The 19,882-nt window shown below is 44.8% G+C and overlaps 1 protein-coding gene across 2 annotated transcripts in view; it reads left to right on the forward strand.

The window, feature by feature from the left end:
• Positions 1 to 19,882, forward strand: part of EIF2AK3 (eukaryotic translation initiation factor 2 alpha kinase 3) — a 77,300-nt gene that overhangs the window by 19,712 nt on the left and 37,706 nt on the right. For both annotated transcript variants that reach the window (XM_017340230.4, XM_089326129.1), the window contains one exon: positions 18,084 to 18,278. In XM_017340230.4, the coding sequence (XP_017195719.4) occupies positions 18,084 to 18,278 (195 nt within the window). Of the gene's footprint in view, positions 1 to 18,083; positions 18,279 to 19,882 lie in introns of those variants that run through there.

Consider the following 19,882-nt stretch of genomic DNA (forward strand, 5'->3'; position numbering starts at 1 on the left):
ATAAACATATTAGCAAGGAGAGAGGAATATATTATGAGTTTTAATTATCTGTTCAGTGACATGTGCACTACACAGCCTCTGAAAGTTATGTTCAAACGTTGGACAAAGTACCACAAAAAAAGAAGTTCAAAAAATGCTGTTTGAAATGCCCTGAGTTGGATGCATCGAGTAGTAGTAATACCTTCTAAAGGCATCTCGTCCAAAATTCTATGAAGGTCCCTAAGCTTCCTAAGAGTTAATTTTGTAAGTTTTCTCTAAATGCAGTGTTTGGTTGGGAAGGGCAGTGCAGGAAAGAGGCAGAAAGAGCTGGCAGGGAGATCTATACAGCAGGTGCATCCCACCTGACCAAAGATAGACACATGGCTCCATCTGGGGATTCCTGCAGTACAATGTCAGCTTCTTTAAGCTTTCATCAAGAGTAGTTTGAAAATGAAACAGCTTAAACTCAGAAAACCGCAGGAAGTTGTATTCTCTGTGCAGCACTTATTAAACTTACATATAGATCTACGGAGGAGAAGCTGGAGGATAAAAGACTTGACAGACTGTGTAATGACAGATTATGGTTCTCACGGATGATTGCTGGAATAATATAAAGGCAGCACAAGAACTTTTTGGGATAGGCAGTAGTGTGGAGGGAGGGCCAGGAACTGCTAGTCAGGATTCTTCTATTAACTTGCTCAGTTATTTAGCGCAGAGAGCTTTATTTTCTTTGATGTAAAATTATGAGATCAGACTGAATGTCTAGATTGTTGTGGCTCCAGGAATCACATGTGCCACAGGAAGATCGGGTTCCTTGCAACACAGGTCTGTTTTGACACTGTCTCCTATTGGCAAGGTAGTTACAAACTCCCTCAAAAGAATATTGATGGGACCAGCACTGTGGCACAGTAGCTTAAGCTCCCGCCTACCGCTCGCGCATTCCATATGAGTGCCGGTTTCACTTCCGGTTGAGCTCCCTGCTAATGTGCCTGGGAAAGTAGCAGAGAATGGCTCAAGCCCTTTGGGCCCCCACACCCACATGGGAGACCTGGAATAAGCTCTTGGCTTTGGCCTGGCCTAGCTCTGGCAATTTGGGCCGTTTGAGGAGTGAACAAGCTGGATGGAAGATTGTGTGTGTGAGTGTGTATGTGTGTGTGTGTGTGTGTGTGTGTGTATCTCCTCCTCTCCTCCTCTCCTCCACCCCAACCCCAACTCTGCCTTTCAAATAAGATCTTTAAAAAAAATGATAGAAAACCATACATGTGTGTGGGAGTGTGGGTGTGCTGGGTTGCATGTGGGTGAGAGAACAAGCGATGGATCTGAAGTTCGCTCTGCCAGCTCTAGCAGATGTGCCTGGGTTCTCAGCCTAACATTTTTGACACTTAATAATAGCTAAGCATTTTATCTTTAATTTTCAGAAAGACCCCTGTGGTGAAATCTGATTTGCTTTCCTCTGGCAATTTATGTGCAGATTCAACCTTGAAAAAGCACTAAGGAGACTGGGCTGTGGCTCCTCACTGACCATCTTAAAATTCTGTTTTGTAACATATGGCATAGTTTTTCTTCTTTTCCCCTTTGGGGTCTCTGGATGGCATTTGGATCACACTTCACTAAATCCAAGTAGATATGGTATTTTTGAACTATTTATCTGTATCTTACAACACAATTATACACATAAGACCTTCCTTCGCTTTATTCAGACTGCATATTATAATTGTGTGTGTGTGTGTGTGTGTGTGAAACCTGCACTTAGAAAATCCCTGTATCTTTTTTTTTCAGAGTTACCACGTGTTTTTGTTTTGTCTGTTAAAATGCCCCTTTGTTGCTCTCTTAAGAAGAATAAACAACTCTGTTGTAGTCTATACTTAGGATTGGGGGTTGCATTTTATTTTAGGCACGTTTCTCCCCAAGGGAAGCTGCCTTTCTCTTTCAGACAGGTGCAGATGCTCTCCAGCCTGCGTCACTCTGTAGTCCCTCCTGCCTGGTGGGAGGGCCTTTGAAAAGAGTACAGCTTTCATGGTTGGGGATTTGCCCACCGAGAGTTCATTAGTGGGCCTTTTTGGATATTGCTTTATTATTACCTATTTTATCTATTTGAGACAGAAAGATCTGCCATCTGCTGATTCACTGTCCAGATGCCTACAACAGCTGTGCCAGGAGCCAGGAACTCAATTTCTGTCTCCCATGCGGGTTTCAGAGACCCTCCTTGATGACCCATCACTTGCCCCCTCATACGGTGCCGTGAACAGGACGAAGGAATGAAGAGCAGAGCTGGGACTCAGACCTGGGCTCTGAGATATGGGATGTGGGTGCCCCAGTGGCTTCTTGACTGCTCATCAAAGCCTGACAGGGTTCTGGTGCAGTGAGTAGGCCTACTTTGCTGGTGTCCCATATTGGAGTACCGGTTCTAGTCCTGGCTGTTTTCAACTGAATTCCCTGCTAATTTTACCTAGGAAGACATTAGAAGATGACCCAAGTACTTAGACCCCTGCCACCCTTGTGGGAGACCTGGATGGAGTTTCTGGCTCCTAGTGTCAGCCTGGCCCAGCCCTGACTGTCATGGCCATTTGCGGAGTGAAGCAGCAGGTGGAAAATCTTTCTGTCTCTCCCTCTCTGTCTCTGTAACTGGCTTTCAAATAAAAATTTTTTTTTCTTTAAGGAAAGAAAAAGGAAATCTGTAATCTCTTTTAAAAGTTCTCTACTGTGCACCGGAAGTTGTCCAAGTCACTTTATAGTTTTTCATTTGGACAAAAGTAACCCATTTTGAGTTTGGCTATCTCATCGAGGATGATGATGTATTTTGAAGAGTGCCTGTCAGTCATGTTAAAAGGCACTTTTTAAATAATTGCTTAGCTTAATTGCTTTTCTTTTAATTATAGAAATGAAGCAATTATTTGATTGAATTTTGTTTTATTAGTCCCTTAGCATGGCTAAAAGCAGTGCTGTGAACTAAACCAAATTATTCCAGCTTGCGTGCTGCCAAATGAGAAATTGATTTGACCCTATCTCTTAGGAAATTGACTCATGGAGCACATTGTTTATCTACTTCATGAATGTGTATTAATCTTAGCAAAGGCAGAGACAGTTATTAAAATCAGTGCTCTTTCATCATGACTGCGAAAAGTATGCTTGAAAAGCTAGTCTAGTAGTTTTCCTTGTGGTCTTTTGGTTTATAAGATGACTAAGGAGAGAAGGAAAGAATTATTAACTACTTGATATTTTCCTGCTTTTTTAAAAAAATTCACATTCATTGCAAATAAATGCTAGATCATTTGAGTTTTTTTCCTACTGCATTTTTAAAGCATGTCGCTTCTGGTAATATTAGTTGTCACCTGTGATGCCTCTTTCTCAAGTCTTTGAGAGATGATTCCCAAGGACACTTGACTTTTAGCAAATAGTCTTGGCATCATGGTAATTTCAGTGTTTTAAAGGAAACAAAAAAATACTTCCACACTATAACAATGCTGGAGCATTTTTTTTTTAAGTCACAAATAGTCCATTCTGGCATCAAGTAGTGTAATCAGTTGCTCGTTTTGGTTAATTAAGGGTGAGTTACCATTTTATGTTTCATACACTGTACATTATTTAATACTGATTTTCTTAGTGATCGACAGTGCTTTGCAATCCTTCAGAGTTTCCATGCAATCTTCAAACAAGAATTTTAGGTCAGATAGACATTTCTGATAAATGAAAAACTGGCTGCAGTTTGATATATTTAATTCTATAGTCAGTTCACATTTGTTCATTTTTGAGGCTTTATTTTTAAGTGGATGTTGTGAATTCGTGGGTAGGTGAAAAAATAACTGACCAAGCATAATAAAATTTGTCTGCTTTCTCCTTGAATTTACTTTGGAACAGCTATTTGAATTCCAAAAGGTTTTTTTTTTATTTTTGAAATTTTATATTAATGAACCACATTTTTTTGTTCTGAAGTGTCCTTATAGAGGATAAAGTAGTGATCATGATGGGATTATGGGTAGTCAGATGTTTCCAGATTAAGAGTATATGTCTTTTTTAACTTTTTTCTTTAATAAGTATGCATGTATGCATTCACTTACATACACATGCAGACGCATTGCATTAGAAGTACACAGTAAGTAGCTCTGTGGGGTCAGCCTTGTGTCTCTGTGGGTTGTTGCCACCTACAGTGCCATCATCCCATATCTCAGTTCTGGTTCCAGTCCCAGTTGCTTCAGATCCAGCTCCCTGCTAATGTGCTTGGAAAAGCAGCAGAAGATGGCCCAAGAGCTTGGCCCTGGCCACCAACATCAGAAATCCACATGGAGTTCCTGCCTCCTGACTTCAGCTGGGCCCAGCCCCAGCCATTTCTGCCATTTGGGGAGTGACCAAGGGGATGGCAGATCTCTCTCTCTCTCTCTCTCTCTCTCTCTGTAACTCTGCCTTTCAAATAAATAAATATTTAAAAATATAAACAAACAAAATAAGCAGCCTTGGGTCATTGTGTCTACATAACTATTTGATTAGCACATATAGTTTGCAAAGTGATCTCAAATCTATTATTATTATTTAATGATTAACATAGTCTTGTTAAGAAGTCTTATCAGGCCGGCACCGCAGCTCAATAGGCTAATCCTCCACCTAGCAGCGCCAGCACACCAGGTTCTAGACCCGGTCGGGGCGCCAGATTCTTTCCCAGTTGCCCCTCTTCCAGGCCGACTCTCTGCTGTGGCCAGGGAGTGCAGTGGAGGATAGCCCAAGTGCTTGGGCCCTGCACCCCATGGGAGACCAGGAGAGGCACCTGGCTCCTGGCTTCCGATCAGCGCAGTGTGCCGGCTGCAGCGCGCCAGCTGTGGCGGCCATTGGAGGGTGAACCAACGGCAAAGGAAGACCTTTCTCTCTGTCTCTCTCACTATCCACTCTGCCTGTCAAAAAAAAAAAAAAAAGAAGTCTTATCAACCCCCATTTTTCTTTCTTTTTTTTTTTTTTTAAGTTTATTTATTAGAGAGGCAGAGAGAGAGAGAGAGAGAGGGAGGGAGGGGAGGGAGGGAGGGAAAGTCTTCCATCTGCTGGTTCACTCCCCAGTTGACCACAATGGCTGGAGCTGTGCTGATCCAAAGCCAGGAGCCAGAAGCTTCTTCCAGGTCTCCCACATGGGTGCAGGGTCCCAAGGACTTGGGCCATCTTTTACTGCTTTCTCAGGCCATTAGCAGAGAGCTGGATCGGAAGTGGAGCAGCTGGGACTTGAATCAGCACCCATATGGGATGCCAGCGCTATAGGTGGCAACTTTACCCGCTATGCCACAGCACTGGCCCCAACCCCCATTTTTCAAATAAGAAAACTTGGGTTCAAGAAGGACCAGATTCTTGTCTGATGTAAAGCTGAGACTCACCCAGGATCTTCATGTTATTCCTTTACTTTTCAACATTTCATGCTTTTTGAAATACCTCAACGCTCACCACTGAGTTTGTATTTTCTCTAATTGCAATTTTTCATGTGCTTTACTAAGACGGATTCCTCCAAGACATCATGCGCATGGCATACCTGGCTCAGGAGACTGAGAGTGCCTAACTACCTTTTAGACAACCCCAGTGACACAGCCGCAGGCACACCAACTGAACACCTATAAAGCTGCATTCAGCATTGCAGGCGGGGGTTGACACAGGGCTGGGCACTGGCTACAGCAGTGCCCAGGACACATGCCGTCCCTGCCCTCAAGAAACTTAAGATGGCTCTATGGAGAGCCAGTTAGGAGACAGATGTGAAACAATTATAATAGTGTAAAGAATGTAATCAAGTGTGGTGACTGCCACAAGGCAGGATGGGGCACTGAGACGCTATAGCAAGGATAACTGCATACCTCATCTGGTGTTGAGAGAAGGCTTCTCAAGATGGGGGGCCGGCGCTGTGGCGTAGCAGGGTAAGCTGCCGCCAGCAGTGCCGGCATCCCCTGTGGGCTCCAGTTCCAGTCCCAGCTGCTCTGCTTCCCATCTAGCTCCCTGCTAATGTGCCTGGGAAAGCAATGGAGGATGGCCCGAGTCCTTAGGCTCCTGCACCCACATGGGAGATCTTCTGGCTCCTGGCTTCAGCCTGGTCCAGCCCTGGCCATTGCAGCCATTTGGGGAGTGAACCAGCAGATGGAAGATCTCTCCCTCTGTGTCTCTCCCTCTCTTTCTCTCTTTCTGTAACTCCCCCCACCCCACCATTGTTTTTAAAGAAAAAAAAAAAATGATCTCTGATGAGGAGTTGCCCAGGCAAGAGGTGGGTAGAGAGGTGGGGAAAGACTGGAAATAGCTTGTGTCTCAAGGCTGTGTGGTGAGATGTGTTATGGCACGCTCTGGGGAGTAAGAGATGAGGACGGCAACAAGGAAGAGGTTCAGGGAAAGCAGCCCATCAAGGGAGGCCAGGGATGGGACGGGCACGGTCTAATCAGCCGTGCAAGGCTTGCAAAGCCCATGAGGAATTTAAGTGGGAGTGGTCACTCTGAATTTACAGAGAGGACAGGAGCAGGCAGAAGCGGGGAGACAACTTCCAGTCTCCTGGGCCAGTTAAGAGACTGATCATGGGGATGATCGCTGGGACTGGGGTGGTGACAGTGGAAATGGGGTGAGGGAAAGTGATGGGTTCAAGGGGAGTTTAGGGAGGAAGGCCTTTATGAAATTCGAAGACCAAAGGAGGATTTCAGAGTCAATTAAGATCAGGTGGAGAGAGGAAGAACGTGAGTTTGTTTGGAAACGTTGTTCTGAGTGCATGGGAGGACCCTCCAGGCAGGCGTGGGACTGTGGGTCACATGCTCGCAGAGGAGGGGCCGGGGACAGGGAGGATCACTCACCTTGACAGAGAGTGAGTGACGGGGAAGACGACTCACGAGCAAACTTATACGCTAATGTTTTGTAAACTGAGAGGATGGAGAGTCAGGAAAGGTGGAGAGAAAAGGACAGTCTGTAGGATTGTAGGGGTTTTCCTGCTATCCTCTGGGTCTCTCTAACTGCTACTTAGTAAGAGTACTTGGGAACTACTTAAGTCTAAGTACTCCCACAACTGAGATAACTGCTAATGAAGCAGATGCCTCAGAGACAACCCCTCGATTCGTTAGGGCCTCGCTGAAAGCCTCTCAGCCAGAGAGTGTCAAACCCTCTGCATTTTGGTGGTGAGGACTGTGGGGGAGCTGAGGAAGGCATGGGGAACGCAGGGCGCCTGTGAATCAGTGGTTTGGCCACCACATCAGCCGGCAGTGGAGAGTAAGGACGGGGAGCAGGTGACTTAAGCGAATGTGAGAAACTGTAAAACAGTACAGTGCTAGTTTTTACCCAAGGTCACACAGTGAGAGCATGGTGGAGCCAGGGCCCAGGAAATAGGGCAGGTGAGGTGCAGTCAGCTCTCTGCAAACAAGACTTTTTTTTTTTTTTTTAAGATTTATTTAGTTGAAAGGCAGAGTTACATAGAGGGAGAGACAGAGAGAGATTTTTTCATCTGCTGGTTCACTCCCCAAATGGCCAAAATGACCAGAACTGGGCTAGTCTGAAGTTGGGAGCCAGGAGCTTCTTCTACTACGTGGGTGCAGGAGCCTAAGCACTGGGCCCATGTTCCGCTGCTTTCCCAGGCACATTAGCAGGGAGCTGGACTGCGGTGCCCATGTGAGATGCTGGCGTCACGGGCAGCAGCTTTACCAGCTATACCACCACACCAACCCTGCAAGAAGGTTTTTTTTTTTTTTTTTTTAATTTTGTATTATTTATTTGAGAGGTAGAGTTACAGAGAGTGAGAAGGGGAGACAGAGAGAGAGGTCTTCCATCCTCTGGTTCACGCCTCAGATGGCCACAGTAGCAGGAGCTGGGCTAATGTGAAGCCAGGAGCCAGGAGCTTCTTCCAGGTATCCCATGTGGGTGCAGGGACCCAAGGACTTGGGCCATCTTCTACTGCTTTCCCAGGCCATAGCAGAGAGCTGGATTGGAAGAGAGGTAGCTGAGACATGAGCCAGCACCCATATAGGATGGCAACGCTGCAGGCAGAGGCTTAGCCTACTGTGCCACAGCGCTGGCCCCTGAAGATAAGTCTTGATTTCGTATTTGGACCCCAGTTGTTGGCCCACCACCACAGTTTGCAAAACAACTGGTGTGGCTAGGAAAGCAATTTTTCTGAGCAAGGAGGACTCTTGACAACAAGTGTAGCATTTTCAATAGAGTATTTTTCAAATATTGGACATCTGCCTCATATTAGTGAATTTTAGCTTTTTTTTTTTTTTTTTAATTTTTGACAGGCAGAGTGGACAGTGAGAGAGAGACAGAGAGAGAAAGGTCTTCCTTTGCCGTTGGTTCACCCTCCAATGGCCGCCGCTGCAGCCGGCACACCGCGCTGATCCGATGGCAGGAGCCAGGATCCAGGTGCTTTTTCCTGGTCTCCCATGGGGTGCAGGGCCCAAGCACCTGGGCCATCCTCCACTGCACTCCCTGGCCATAGCAGAGAGCTGGCCTGGAAGAGGGGCAACCGGGACAGAATCCGGCGCCCCAACCGGGTCTAGAACCCGGTGTGCCGGCGCCGCAAGGTGGAGGATTAGCCTATTGAGCCACGGCGCCGGCTGAATTTTAGCTTTTTTAAAAAAGATTTATTTATTTGAAAGTCAGAGTTATGCAGAGAGAGAAGGAGAGGCAGAGAGAGAGAGAGAAGTCTTCCATCTGCTGGTTCACTCCCCAGTTGGCCACAGCGGCCAGAGCTGCACCAATCCAAAGCCAGAAGCCAGGAGCTTCTTCCGGGTCTCCCATGCGGGTGCAGGGACCCAAGGACTTGGACCATCCTCCACTGCTTTCTCAGGCCACAGCAGAGAGCTGGATTGGAAGTGGAGCAGCCAGGTCTTGAACTGGAGCTCGTATGGGATGCCAGCACTGCAGGCAGTGGCTTAACCTGCTACGCCACAGCACCAGCCCCTTATTTATTTCTTGAGATCATTGTAAGCATCAGTTACTATAGTATCATAGAGATGCTCCCGGGAGTTGTTTGTTTTTTAGTTTTTCTCTGTCTCTCTGCCATTCAAATAAAATTAAGAGGGAGAGAATCTCATATCCGCTGATTTACCCCACAAATGCCTACAACAACTGGGGCTAAGCAGGTGGAAGCCAAGAGCCAAGACCTCAATCCAGGTTTCCCACGTGGGGTGGCAGCGACCCAACCACTCAAGTCATCACCTGCTGCATGCCCAGCGCCACACACTGGCAGGAAGGTGGCTGGAAGCTGAGCCAGGACTCAGACCAGGCATTCTGCGTCCCAAGCGGCACTAAGCACTGTTCCCAAGGTCCGCCCTCCCTGGAGTTGGTGATTGCTTGTCCAGCAGGTATTCTGGCGGAGTTGCTGTTTCCCATGCTTTTTCTTTGCTGGTTATTTGAATCCTTATCATTACGCTCTGTGACTCTGCAACCTGCCACACTAACCTCTCCTTTTTAACTCTTCCTGCTTCTTCCTTTGTCCCAGGATCTTGGCTTTTGGAACTGTCAGGGTCCTCTGTTCCTTTTCCCTCTTTTCTGATAGGAAACAGTGTGGTCTCACTAAGTCTCCTGAGCCATTTCCGGTTTTCAGTCTAACTGTGCATGGGTTACTTCTGGATACAACTTTTGGGATTTGAGGTTGTTTAATGTCTGAGACACTAACAGAAAATGTCGCTCCCCCATTCGCGGAGGAACGACACTAGACCTTGCGCTGTTCTTTTTGCCCGGCCCTTCCCGGGTTAGCTGCCGGTCGCTCACTCGCGGAGGAACGACGCTGTCCTGGGTTAGCTTCCGGCCCCTCCACGGAGGTGGAGGGGCGGCACCTCCCCCCCCCCTTTCCCCACTTCCGCGGAGGAGCGGCACAACGCCCGCCGGCTCCCTCGGGGGCTGCTCAGATGTTCCTCAGGTGTTCCCTCAGATGTTCCTGGTGCATGTTGTCTCTCTGTTGTCTCTCTCCTCCTTTATAGTCCTCTTCCACCAATCCCAACTCTGCTGCCCACACACCGAGCACGCTGCTCTCCTCCAATCAGGAGCAGGATCAGCTCCTGCAGCTTATCAGTCAAATTGGCGAGAGGCAGCTGTGTAGAGGTTGTTTGCTCCCTCAGCGCCATATTGTGGGAGAGCAGTTGCATAGAATAAGTCTTAATTCCAGTAACTTAGTCTAGTCTCAGTTGCTCCCCACAAGAAAATGTTAGTTTATGCAACACTGCCTTCCAAATTCAGTCAGGAGCAGCTCCTTATAGAAAAAGCCTAGCTGACAAACTCAGAAAGAATGGCAGTCTTGGAAATGACTTTTTTTATTCTCTTTAATGACTTAGTAGATCATCAATTGATACAAAAATGGTGACAGGATGATAAAATTCTTAGAATCAGCTGACTGCCTCAAACTCACTGATTGATGGTAACATTAAAAAATTAAGGCAATGAGGCCGCCACTGTGGCATAGCCAGTTAAAGCCCTGGTCTGCAGCACTGGCATACATATGGGCACCAGTTTGAGTCCCAGCTGCTCCACTTCCTATCCAGCTCCCTGCTAATGTACCTGGAAGGCAGCAGATGATGGCCCAAGTACTTGGGTTCCTGTCACCTACATGGGAGACCCAGATGGAGTCTCTGGTGTCTGGTTTCAGTCTGGCCCACTCCTGGCTATTACAGGCATTTGAAGAGTGAACCAGTAGATGGAAGATCTCTAGGTCACTCTGCCTTTCAAATAAATCAATCAACAAATGAAAAGAAAATTAAACCCGCATCAGATCAAAGCTCTAAGTCTAATCCCACTTTTCAGGAAATATATGGAATAAAAGGAACAAGATAAATGACACAAAAACGCTGAGTGTAGGACATTGTATAAGACAGTCTGGTTTGTCAGGTACGTTAATGCATGGAGAAAGGAGTGAAAGGCCTCTTGGGGGTGGGGGAGAGGGGAAATCAAATATATAGAGACTTGGGGTTCCATATTTGTAAGATTTTTTGAGGCCATGAAATTTGAGTATTTGATGACTTTATGGCAATTAACAGGCATATAGTGGATGAGTGGAGACGATGGAAACAGTTGGCAAAATGTTGATAATTATTGAAACTGGATGATATATAGCTTGGGGATGGTAATCATATTAGTCTCTTTATATCTTGTATGATTGAAATGTTTTATAGTAGGTTAAAATAAAGTTGACTATAACCCCAAAAGTGTGTGTGTCAGTGGGGAGGAGTGTGGTCGCAATAGAAAATACAGAAGAACCAAGTGAGAAAAGGATTTTTTGAATAGAAGGGTTGGTTTTTTTTGTTTTTTTTTTTGTTTTTTTGTTTTTTTTGTTTGTTTGTTTTGTTTTGTTTTGTTTTGTTTTTCTGCATTTCTGGTAGGATCCATTTTAGTGGTTGTACTTCCTTTGTATTCTCAGTTGAAGTTCCTTCTTCCCCTTGAAATGTGGAGTTATTTTTGCATTCTGGTTTCTGATAGCAAACTCTCATTACATATGCCATGGATAGTCGTTAAGCCACTATGATTTTGTTCGGCAACAGAAAGGGGATCGCTTTACTAAACTGCCTCATGATTGCTCAGACAGAGATGCTGCATTTTTGGTATTGATTTTGCTAGCTTATGTGACAAGCCTTTTATTTTAAAATTATGAGCAGTTAAAAACAAACAGAAGAAATAAATACAAAAATAATGAGAATTCAGCCTTTCTAAAATGACGGAAGGGTGAGGCGAATCACACAATTAGTCTGAGACGCCGAGCAGCGAATTAGAACAGATAGCTGCTTACAGGGGCCACTCAGTGGAATGTGAAAATCATCACCGTAACCTACATTTTTTTTCTACCAAGAGATTTGCAGCTGGGTATCTGGGTGACTCATTCCTTTGCTTAGGGGATGAGGTAATGTTGTTGAGAGGGGTGATGTCATCCCTCTACCTGAACTGCATACATATATCTCTTTCTTGTGGCTCTCAAGGAAAAGCACCATCTGCTTTCACATATGCAGGCTGCAAGGCTTCACAGAGATTGGTGCAGAGGTCAGCAGCCATGTGGATGACTCATAAGCAGCCAATTAGTGAAGAGCAGCTATTTAAAAGTGAACTCCTAAAATCATTATGCAGAAATATGATAGGATGATTCACGATTGAATCATAATGCTGTCTTGTTATTGTTTGGTATTTTGCACTTCCTGAGTTAACGCTGCTGAAGATTTAACTTTTAAAAACAAGGCAGCCTTCTCAGTACGGTCACTCATATCAGATCTTGGTGGTTTTGACCGTATTATTCGTTGAAGATGGGAAGTTTTCTTTTACAGGAGCACAAAGATGACTCTTGGTCCCTATCAATTTGACAGTTGCGTCTTCCACTTTGGAGCCATCGTGTTCTCTTGGGACTTGCTAGGCTTGAGGGGAAAAGAAGTTGTAAATGGAAGAGGAAACAAGTCAAAATAAATGCAGTCTGTTTACCACGGTCCCACCTACCCTACTTCCTCTTCCTCTTGCTGATGCACACCTGCTTTCCTGTTTGTGCTTCAATACTGCTGTTGAGCTGCCAATTAAAATGCCTATTTTTTTAAAACTGTATCGTAATTTGAATCTATTGTCCCAGTAAATAGAAGAGCTCCCCTAATGCAGAAGGTAGAGAACAGTAAATAACCTGATTTTCTGGCAGGTAACTGAAAGTGGAAGATCATACTGAATAATTACTACATACTGTTATCGTGGGGTATGCACACTGTGACCCAAACCCACCACCCCTAATCTTTCATCCATTCTGTGGTCAGGTGTTGCATTTTTTTTTTTTGGTTATGATAGCCTCTTTTAATTTGAATTTTCCCAGAGCCTTTCTTTGTCTCTTATGATGCTGACATTTTAAAAGATTTATATATGAGTGAGTGAGTGAGAGAGAGCGAGCGAGCGAGCATGTGAGCCAGCCAGCCAGGACTCTAAAAGGCACTCTCCTATGTGGGATGCCTGTGTCTCACAGTGGTTTAGCTCACTGTGCTACCATGCTGGCCCCAACGTTGACATTTTTGAAGAATACAGTCTAGCTGCCCTTTTATTTTAAAAACAATAGAAGTTTCCTGTGTTTTTGCCCGATAGCTCTTTGTGATGAGATTCAGGTTGGAGGTTCTTGGCTGGAATGCTGTGGCCTCCCTCAGGCTATTACATTTATCACTCACTGATAATGTTAATTCTGGTCATCCAGTCAAGGTAGTGCCCCCAGATCTCCACTGAATAATTAATGTTTTGTTTTTTAATTTCTCATAACTAGTAAGCTCTCTGTAGAGAGACAGTTTAAGATCACACAAGAATCCTGCTCCTTATCGAAGCTTCCACCTAGATATAGAATTGTTGCCAATTTTTGTTTGATCTGGTCTTTAGTATGATGGTTTCTAAATGCAGATTTTTCCAACTCCATCCCCTCTTCCCCTATATATTATTTACTTTATTTGTTATTGGTATGCACTCATGAATTCCTTTATATTTAAAATTCAGTACTTAATTATCATCATGCTTAACTTGGCCCAGATGTGGCCACTGGCATGCCCTAATCATTTCTGAGCACATCTTTATTCTTTGGAATAATAATATGATAAAGGCTCATCTTGTACCTATCCTGTGTGTGCCCTGGAATCAGCTATTTTCTATAGGAGCCTTTGTTCTTTTTAATGGAATTAGATAAAATATGAGTGCTAGATTGAGTGCATTACTCCAGTAGCCACTGTATAAGCATACATGTGTAAACTTTAATATACCTGGTAAATATTTCCTGGAGGTACAATAAACAGTTTTTGAGAGTGTGATGATGTCTCAGTTTGTAGTCAGAACAGAAAGTAAAGTGCAGTGTTAAGAAATGGAAAGATTTTTGTTAGCAAACTTGCATTGCCAACATGGTCTTAGATTTTGTCATGCTAGGTTGAAGGCCAGTTAGGATTCCAGTGGTCAGAGTTGGTACAGGAAGGTGTTCCAGGGAGAATAAAATGACATTGAGGGTGACATAACTGAACATTAGTAGCGACATTAAATGTTGTGTTTAAATAACCGTGTCTGATTTCCACCCATGTAGAGAAAAGTGAAAGACAGGGATGAAAGGGTTGCTTGAGGTCATATTTAGAAGACTTTGAATGCCCTCTAAAGGATTGTGTGGCTCTTTAGGAATTGGGATCTTTCATAAGAGGCAATAGAGAGCTGTTCAAGGTTTTTAAGTAGTGTCCTAACAGGATTAACCCTGACTCTGAGAGATTAATCCAGAAGATAGGTAGAGCTCAGATTGGGGAAATTTCCAGTTAAGAACTGTAAGAGGCTATTATAATGGTTCAGACAGTAGCTAACAAGGATTTGAACTAAAATGCAGAAGAAAGAAATGAATTAGGGTTTTCAGCCTGTCTTCCAGAACCAGGGGGCTTGGGACAAAGGTAGGGGTAGGGAAGGGCATGTGAATTGAGCACCAAGTTAGAATTCTCAGTGACTTGGAGAGTGTTTAAGTAACTATACCCCAGCCCTTTAAAAAATTTGATTTATTTGAGAAGCAGAGAGGGAGACAGAGAATGAACATATGAACATGCTTTTTTTTTTTTTTTTTAAGATTCGTTTATTTATTTGAAAGGCACTGTTACAGAGAGGCAGAGGGAGACAGAGAGAGAGGTCTTCTATCTGCTGGTTCACTTCCTAAATGGCCTCAATGGCCAGAGCTGGACCAATATGAAGCCAGGAGGCTGAGGCTTCTTCCGTGTCTCTCATATGGATGCAGGGGCCCAAGGACTTGGGCCATCTTCTTCTGCTTTCCCAGGCACATTAGCTACAAGCCGGATCAGAAGTGGTCAGCCGGGTCTTGAACCAACACCCATAAGGGATGCTGGAACTGCAGGTGGTGGCTTCGCCTGATATGCCACAGCACTATGAACACACGCTTTTATCTGCTGGTTCATTCTCCAAATGCTTGCAATGACCAGAGCCAAAGCTGGGACCCAGGAGCCAAGAACTCAGTCTGGGTCTTCCACCTGGGAGCAGGAACCCGGTTACTTTAACCGTCACCACTGCCTTCTAGGATCCACATTAGTAGGAAGCTGAAATTAGGGGCTGGAGCTGGATATCAAACCCAGGTACTGTGATGTAGGATGCAAGTGTCTTAACCACTGGGCTAAATGCCCACCCCTCAAATAAGTATCCCTTGAAAGAAAGCATGTGCTGCTTAAGGAATAAAAATTATGTAGAAACATTTTGTTGTTAAAAAGTTAAAGCCAACATTCACTTGAAGTTTTTTTTTTTCTTAGACTTTGTGAAAAGATTTATTTATTTAAAAGGCAGAGTTATAGAGAGTGAAAAGGACAGACAGATAGAGGATCTTCCATTGCTGGTCCACTCTCCAAATGGTCGCAACGGCCAGAGCTGGGCCAGACCAAAGCCAGGACCCAAGAGCTTCATGTGGGTCCCCAACATGGGTGCAGGGGCCACACACTTGGTACACCTGCTGCTGCTTTCCCAGGGACATTAGCAGGGAGCTGAAGCAGAAGTGGAGCAGCTCAAACTCAAATCAGTGCCCGTATGGGATGTCATGCATCACAGGCAGTGGCTTAACCCACTGTGCCATGTTGCTGGCCCCCATAAAGTTTTATTTTTTAACTTATATCCCTTTGATATTCCCCTTTCTTAAAGTTTTGATCCCAAATGATTGGAAAATAGTGTCATTAATTGAAGTGGATTCAATTACATATTTTTAAAATGCCAGAGGTCAGTGTCACAAAGACATGTACTAAAACTCTTAAAAAAAGATTTATTTATTTATCTATTTATTTGAAAGGCAGAGTTAACAGAGAGGCACAGGCAGAGAGAGAGAGGTCTTCCATTGACTGGTTCAATCCTCACATGTTTGCAATGGCCGGAGCTGAGCTAATCCAAAGCTAGAAACTAGGAGCTTCTTCTGGGTCCCCCATGCAGGTGCAGGGGCTCAAGAACTTGGGCCATCTTCTGCTACCTTCCCAGGCCATGGCAGAGAGCTGGATCAGAAGTGAAGCATCCAGGACTCGAACCAGCTCCCATATGGGATATCAGTACTGTAGGCAGTGGCTTTAACCACTACATCACAGCACCAACCCTGAAACTCTTTTAAGAAACACAATTTTCGAGGACAAAAATCCCTGGAGTAATCCTTGACTCATTTTCTAAAAATATATTTATTTGAAAGGCCGAGAGAGAAACAGATAACGTTTTCCCATCCCCTATTCACTCCAAATGCCCACAACATCTGGGGCTGGGCCAGGCCTACGCTGTGAATCCAGGTCTCTTACATGGGTGTCAGGAACCCAAGTTCTTGAGGCATCATCTTCTGTCGGAGGGTGTGCGTTAGCAAGAAGCTGGAGTCAGGATAGGAGCTGGGCTTGAACTATGCATTTCGACTGGGATGCTGACATTCCAAGCAGTGTTAACCGCCATGCCAAATGATACCTATCCCTGGGCTCCTTTTTTTGTTCAGGCTGTGCAGGAAATGCTGTTGGCTTTACCGTCCATCAGGAAATGCTGTTGGCTTTACCGTCCATTTATATCCAAGACCTAAGCACCTCCAACACCTTCACAGTGCTGTCAGCTGCTCTCTCTGCCTTCCACTCTTGCTTCTCAGCCTGTTCACGTTCCTTGTGGTTCCTCGAAGGTGAAGGGTGTGCCTCCACCCAAGGGCCTTTGCACAGCGTGTTTCCCAGGCCTCAGCAGGGCTCTCCTAGTTAAGTCTTCACCGATGTGTTACTTTCCCACTGGGGACTCTGAGCTCTTCACTGACAACTCCCTCCTGAGCCACACACGTTTTCCAGTCCCCCTATAGCTTGTTGTTCTGCATGGCAGTTGTCACCTAACATACTGTGTACTTTATTTATTATATGATTTGGTTCCCAACACTAGGGTTTGACCTCCACAAGGGTAGTGGTTTTCATTGTCTGTTTTGTATACATGTCTATCCTAACCACAAGACTGTGCCTGGCACATAACCCGGCTGTCTATCAACATAGTTCAAAGAAGGAAGGATAACTGAGAACTTAAAGGAAGTCCCAAGGCTCTCAGCTCATAGCAGACTTGAAAAGGTAAATAAAAGAAGGGCTGGGAGACAGCATGAATTGACATCTCCAAGTCCGTGTGCCCGGGATTCAGATACCATCTATGACAGTAATTGGCCTAGATAAAATAGATCTAGAAAATACTACATATGAGTATTATCCATTTACTAAAAAGTCATATTGTATTTTCACTTTTTTTTTTTTTTTTTTTTTTTTTTTGCCAGGCAGAGTTAGACAGTGAGAGAGAGACAGAGAGAAAGGTCTTCCTTCCATTGGCTCACTCCCCTATTGGCCGCCACGGCCGGCGCTGCACCAATCCAAAGCCAGGAGCCAGGTACTTCCTCCCGGTTTCCCTTGCGGGTGCAGGGACCCAAGCACTTGGGCCAACCTCCACTGCCCTCCCGGGCCATAGCAGAGAGCTGGACTGGAAGAGGAACAACTGGGACTAGTACCCGGCGGCTAGAACCTCAGGTGCCGGCGCTGCAGGCGGAGGATTAGCCAAATGAGCCATGGTGCCGGCCTCACGTATTGATAGCTATAAGAACTCTTATAATCTCTCCTTTTTAAAAATATACTCTTTTTTTTTTTAAAGATTTTATTTAGGGGCCGGCATTAATTTACTTATTTGAGAGGCAGAGTTACAGACAGAGAGAGGGAGAGAAAGATCTTCCATCTGCTGGTTCACTCCCCAGATGGCCACAATGGCCAGGGCTGGGTGGCCAAAGCCAGGAACCAGGAGCCAGGAGCTTATTCCAGGTCTCCCATGTGGGTGCAGGGGCCAAGCACTTGGGCCATCCTCCACTGCTTTCCCAGGCCATAGCAGAGAGCTGGATTGGAAGAGGAGCAGCCAGGACAGGAACCTGCACCCGTATGGGATACCAGTGCCAGAGGTGGAGGCTTAGCATACTATGCCTCAGTGCTAACCCCTATTATCTCATCTTAACTCACTTGATTCCAGAACTCTCTTTTAGTCATTCACTGATCATCATGAGACCCTCTTGGCTCTTGGCAAAAAGGAATTTGAGGAAAACCATGTGCAGGCTCTGGAGGCCGTGGGCGATTCTTATAAATTACTGGAGGTTGACAGACTGCTGCTGCTTGTTGGGTTAAAGTCATGACTTTTTTAAAAGTTAGCTTCTGTTTCAGGTGTTTGGGAATAAGGTCATCATTCCTTCCCTGGATGGAGACCTCTTCCAGTGGGACCGAGACCGTGAGAGCATGGAAACTGTTCCTTTCACAGTTGAATCCCTTCTTGAATCTTCTTATAAATTTGGAGATGATGTGGTTTTGGTGGGAGGAAAGTCCCTCAGTACATACGGGCTCGGCGCATACAGTGGAAAGGTGAGTGAAAATGTCTTAAACTGTGCTGTTCCTAGCTGAGGTTTGTTACGATTTTCTCCTGAGGATATCCATTGTGTGATAAGAAGTGTGAAGGGGAAACTGGATTTATCTAAGATTAACAGAATAAACAGCCAAGCCGGGAACAAGAGAATTGATAAACATAGTCTACCTCGTGGTGGGTCCTCTGGCACAGCTTATTTTGCAGTCTTCATGATGTCTCTCAGGGTTGTCTATGTTAACTCATATTTTGGCAGATGAGGGACCCTCCAGAGGTTGATAATAATCCTGATGATAGAATAATTACTACTAGTCATTTATCTAGTTTGATCTTATAGTAAGATGACCCAAGAGAAGAATTTATATTCATTTTATAGATGAGAAAGCTGAGCCCTTCAAAAAGGTTCAGAAGCTTCCAAGGTCAGATTTGAGTTAGATCTGTCTGACAAGAAAATCCTACTGCTAACGACCTAGACGTTCATTAACTCTGAGGATATGATCACAGTAGACTCTGCTCCTAAGATTGGGTCTTGTGACATAAATCCATTATTATGAGTAATTAATTTAAAACATCTCTTTAAATCTTTTTTTTTTTTTTAACCCCTTAACATTTTTTTCTGAAAGGCAGGGGAAGAGACAAAGATTTTCCATTCTATTCGCTGATTTATACCTCAGTGGCCACAATGGCTGGGGCTGGCCAGGTGAAGCCGGGAACCTAGGATTCCACTTGAGTCTCCCACGTGGGTGGCAAGAGCCCAAGTGCTTGGGCCGTTTTCTGCTGCTTCCCAGGCATACATGCAGAGAGCTGGATCAGAAGTGTAGCGGCCAAGACTTGAACTGGCAGTCCTATATGATATGCTGGCATAGCAGGTGGCTACTTAACAATGCCTCTCAATGCCAGCCCCCATCCATGAACATTTTATGTGTGGACGTAGGATAAAAGAAGAAAGACTAGGACCTTCCGTTGCCCAGACGTGGGTTCTGTGTCTGGAATTTGGCCCATAGCACCTTCTTGCTACCACAGATGCTTTCTGCCTTCCCCACCCACCTACATCTGCATTGCTGCAGGAGGCCATTTTTGAGCAAGTACTTCAGTCTTTGTTTACTTCCGTATTCCCACCTGTAAAACAATAGTTTTGAACACAGTCGTCTGGTTCTCTGGTTTGCTGTGCTGCTACAAAATGGTGGTGGTCCAGCTGGTATGTCCTTTTTATGCTGGTTTTAGTTCATAGCATGCTAAGTGTCTTTTTTCTTTTAATGAAGATTTGAATGAGGCACTTTTAAACATAAAAGCTATTAGAAAAGAATTCAAAATTTCAAAGCCCAATACTCTGTTTAAAAGCTCTGATTTTTTAAACTCACCCAGAATTTTATTAGTGGTATTGTTAGTAAGACATCTGATTATCCATTTATATTTTTTTTAAGATTTATTTATTTACTTGAAATGATGACAGAGAGAGAAAGGGAGACACAGAGAAAGAGATCTTCCATCCGTTGGTTCTCTGCCCAAATGGCCACAATGGTTTTGGCTGGGCCAAGCTGAGGCCAGGAGCCAGGAACTCTATCTGGGTCTCCTATGGGCCATCATCCGTTGCGTTCCCAGGTGC

This window comes from Oryctolagus cuniculus, chromosome 2 (genome assembly GCF_051225735.1).
Source record: "Oryctolagus cuniculus isolate XC-2025 breed Fujian yellow rabbit chromosome 2, ASM5122573v1, whole genome shotgun sequence".
Taxonomy (NCBI): Eukaryota; Metazoa; Chordata; class Mammalia; order Lagomorpha; family Leporidae; genus Oryctolagus; species Oryctolagus cuniculus.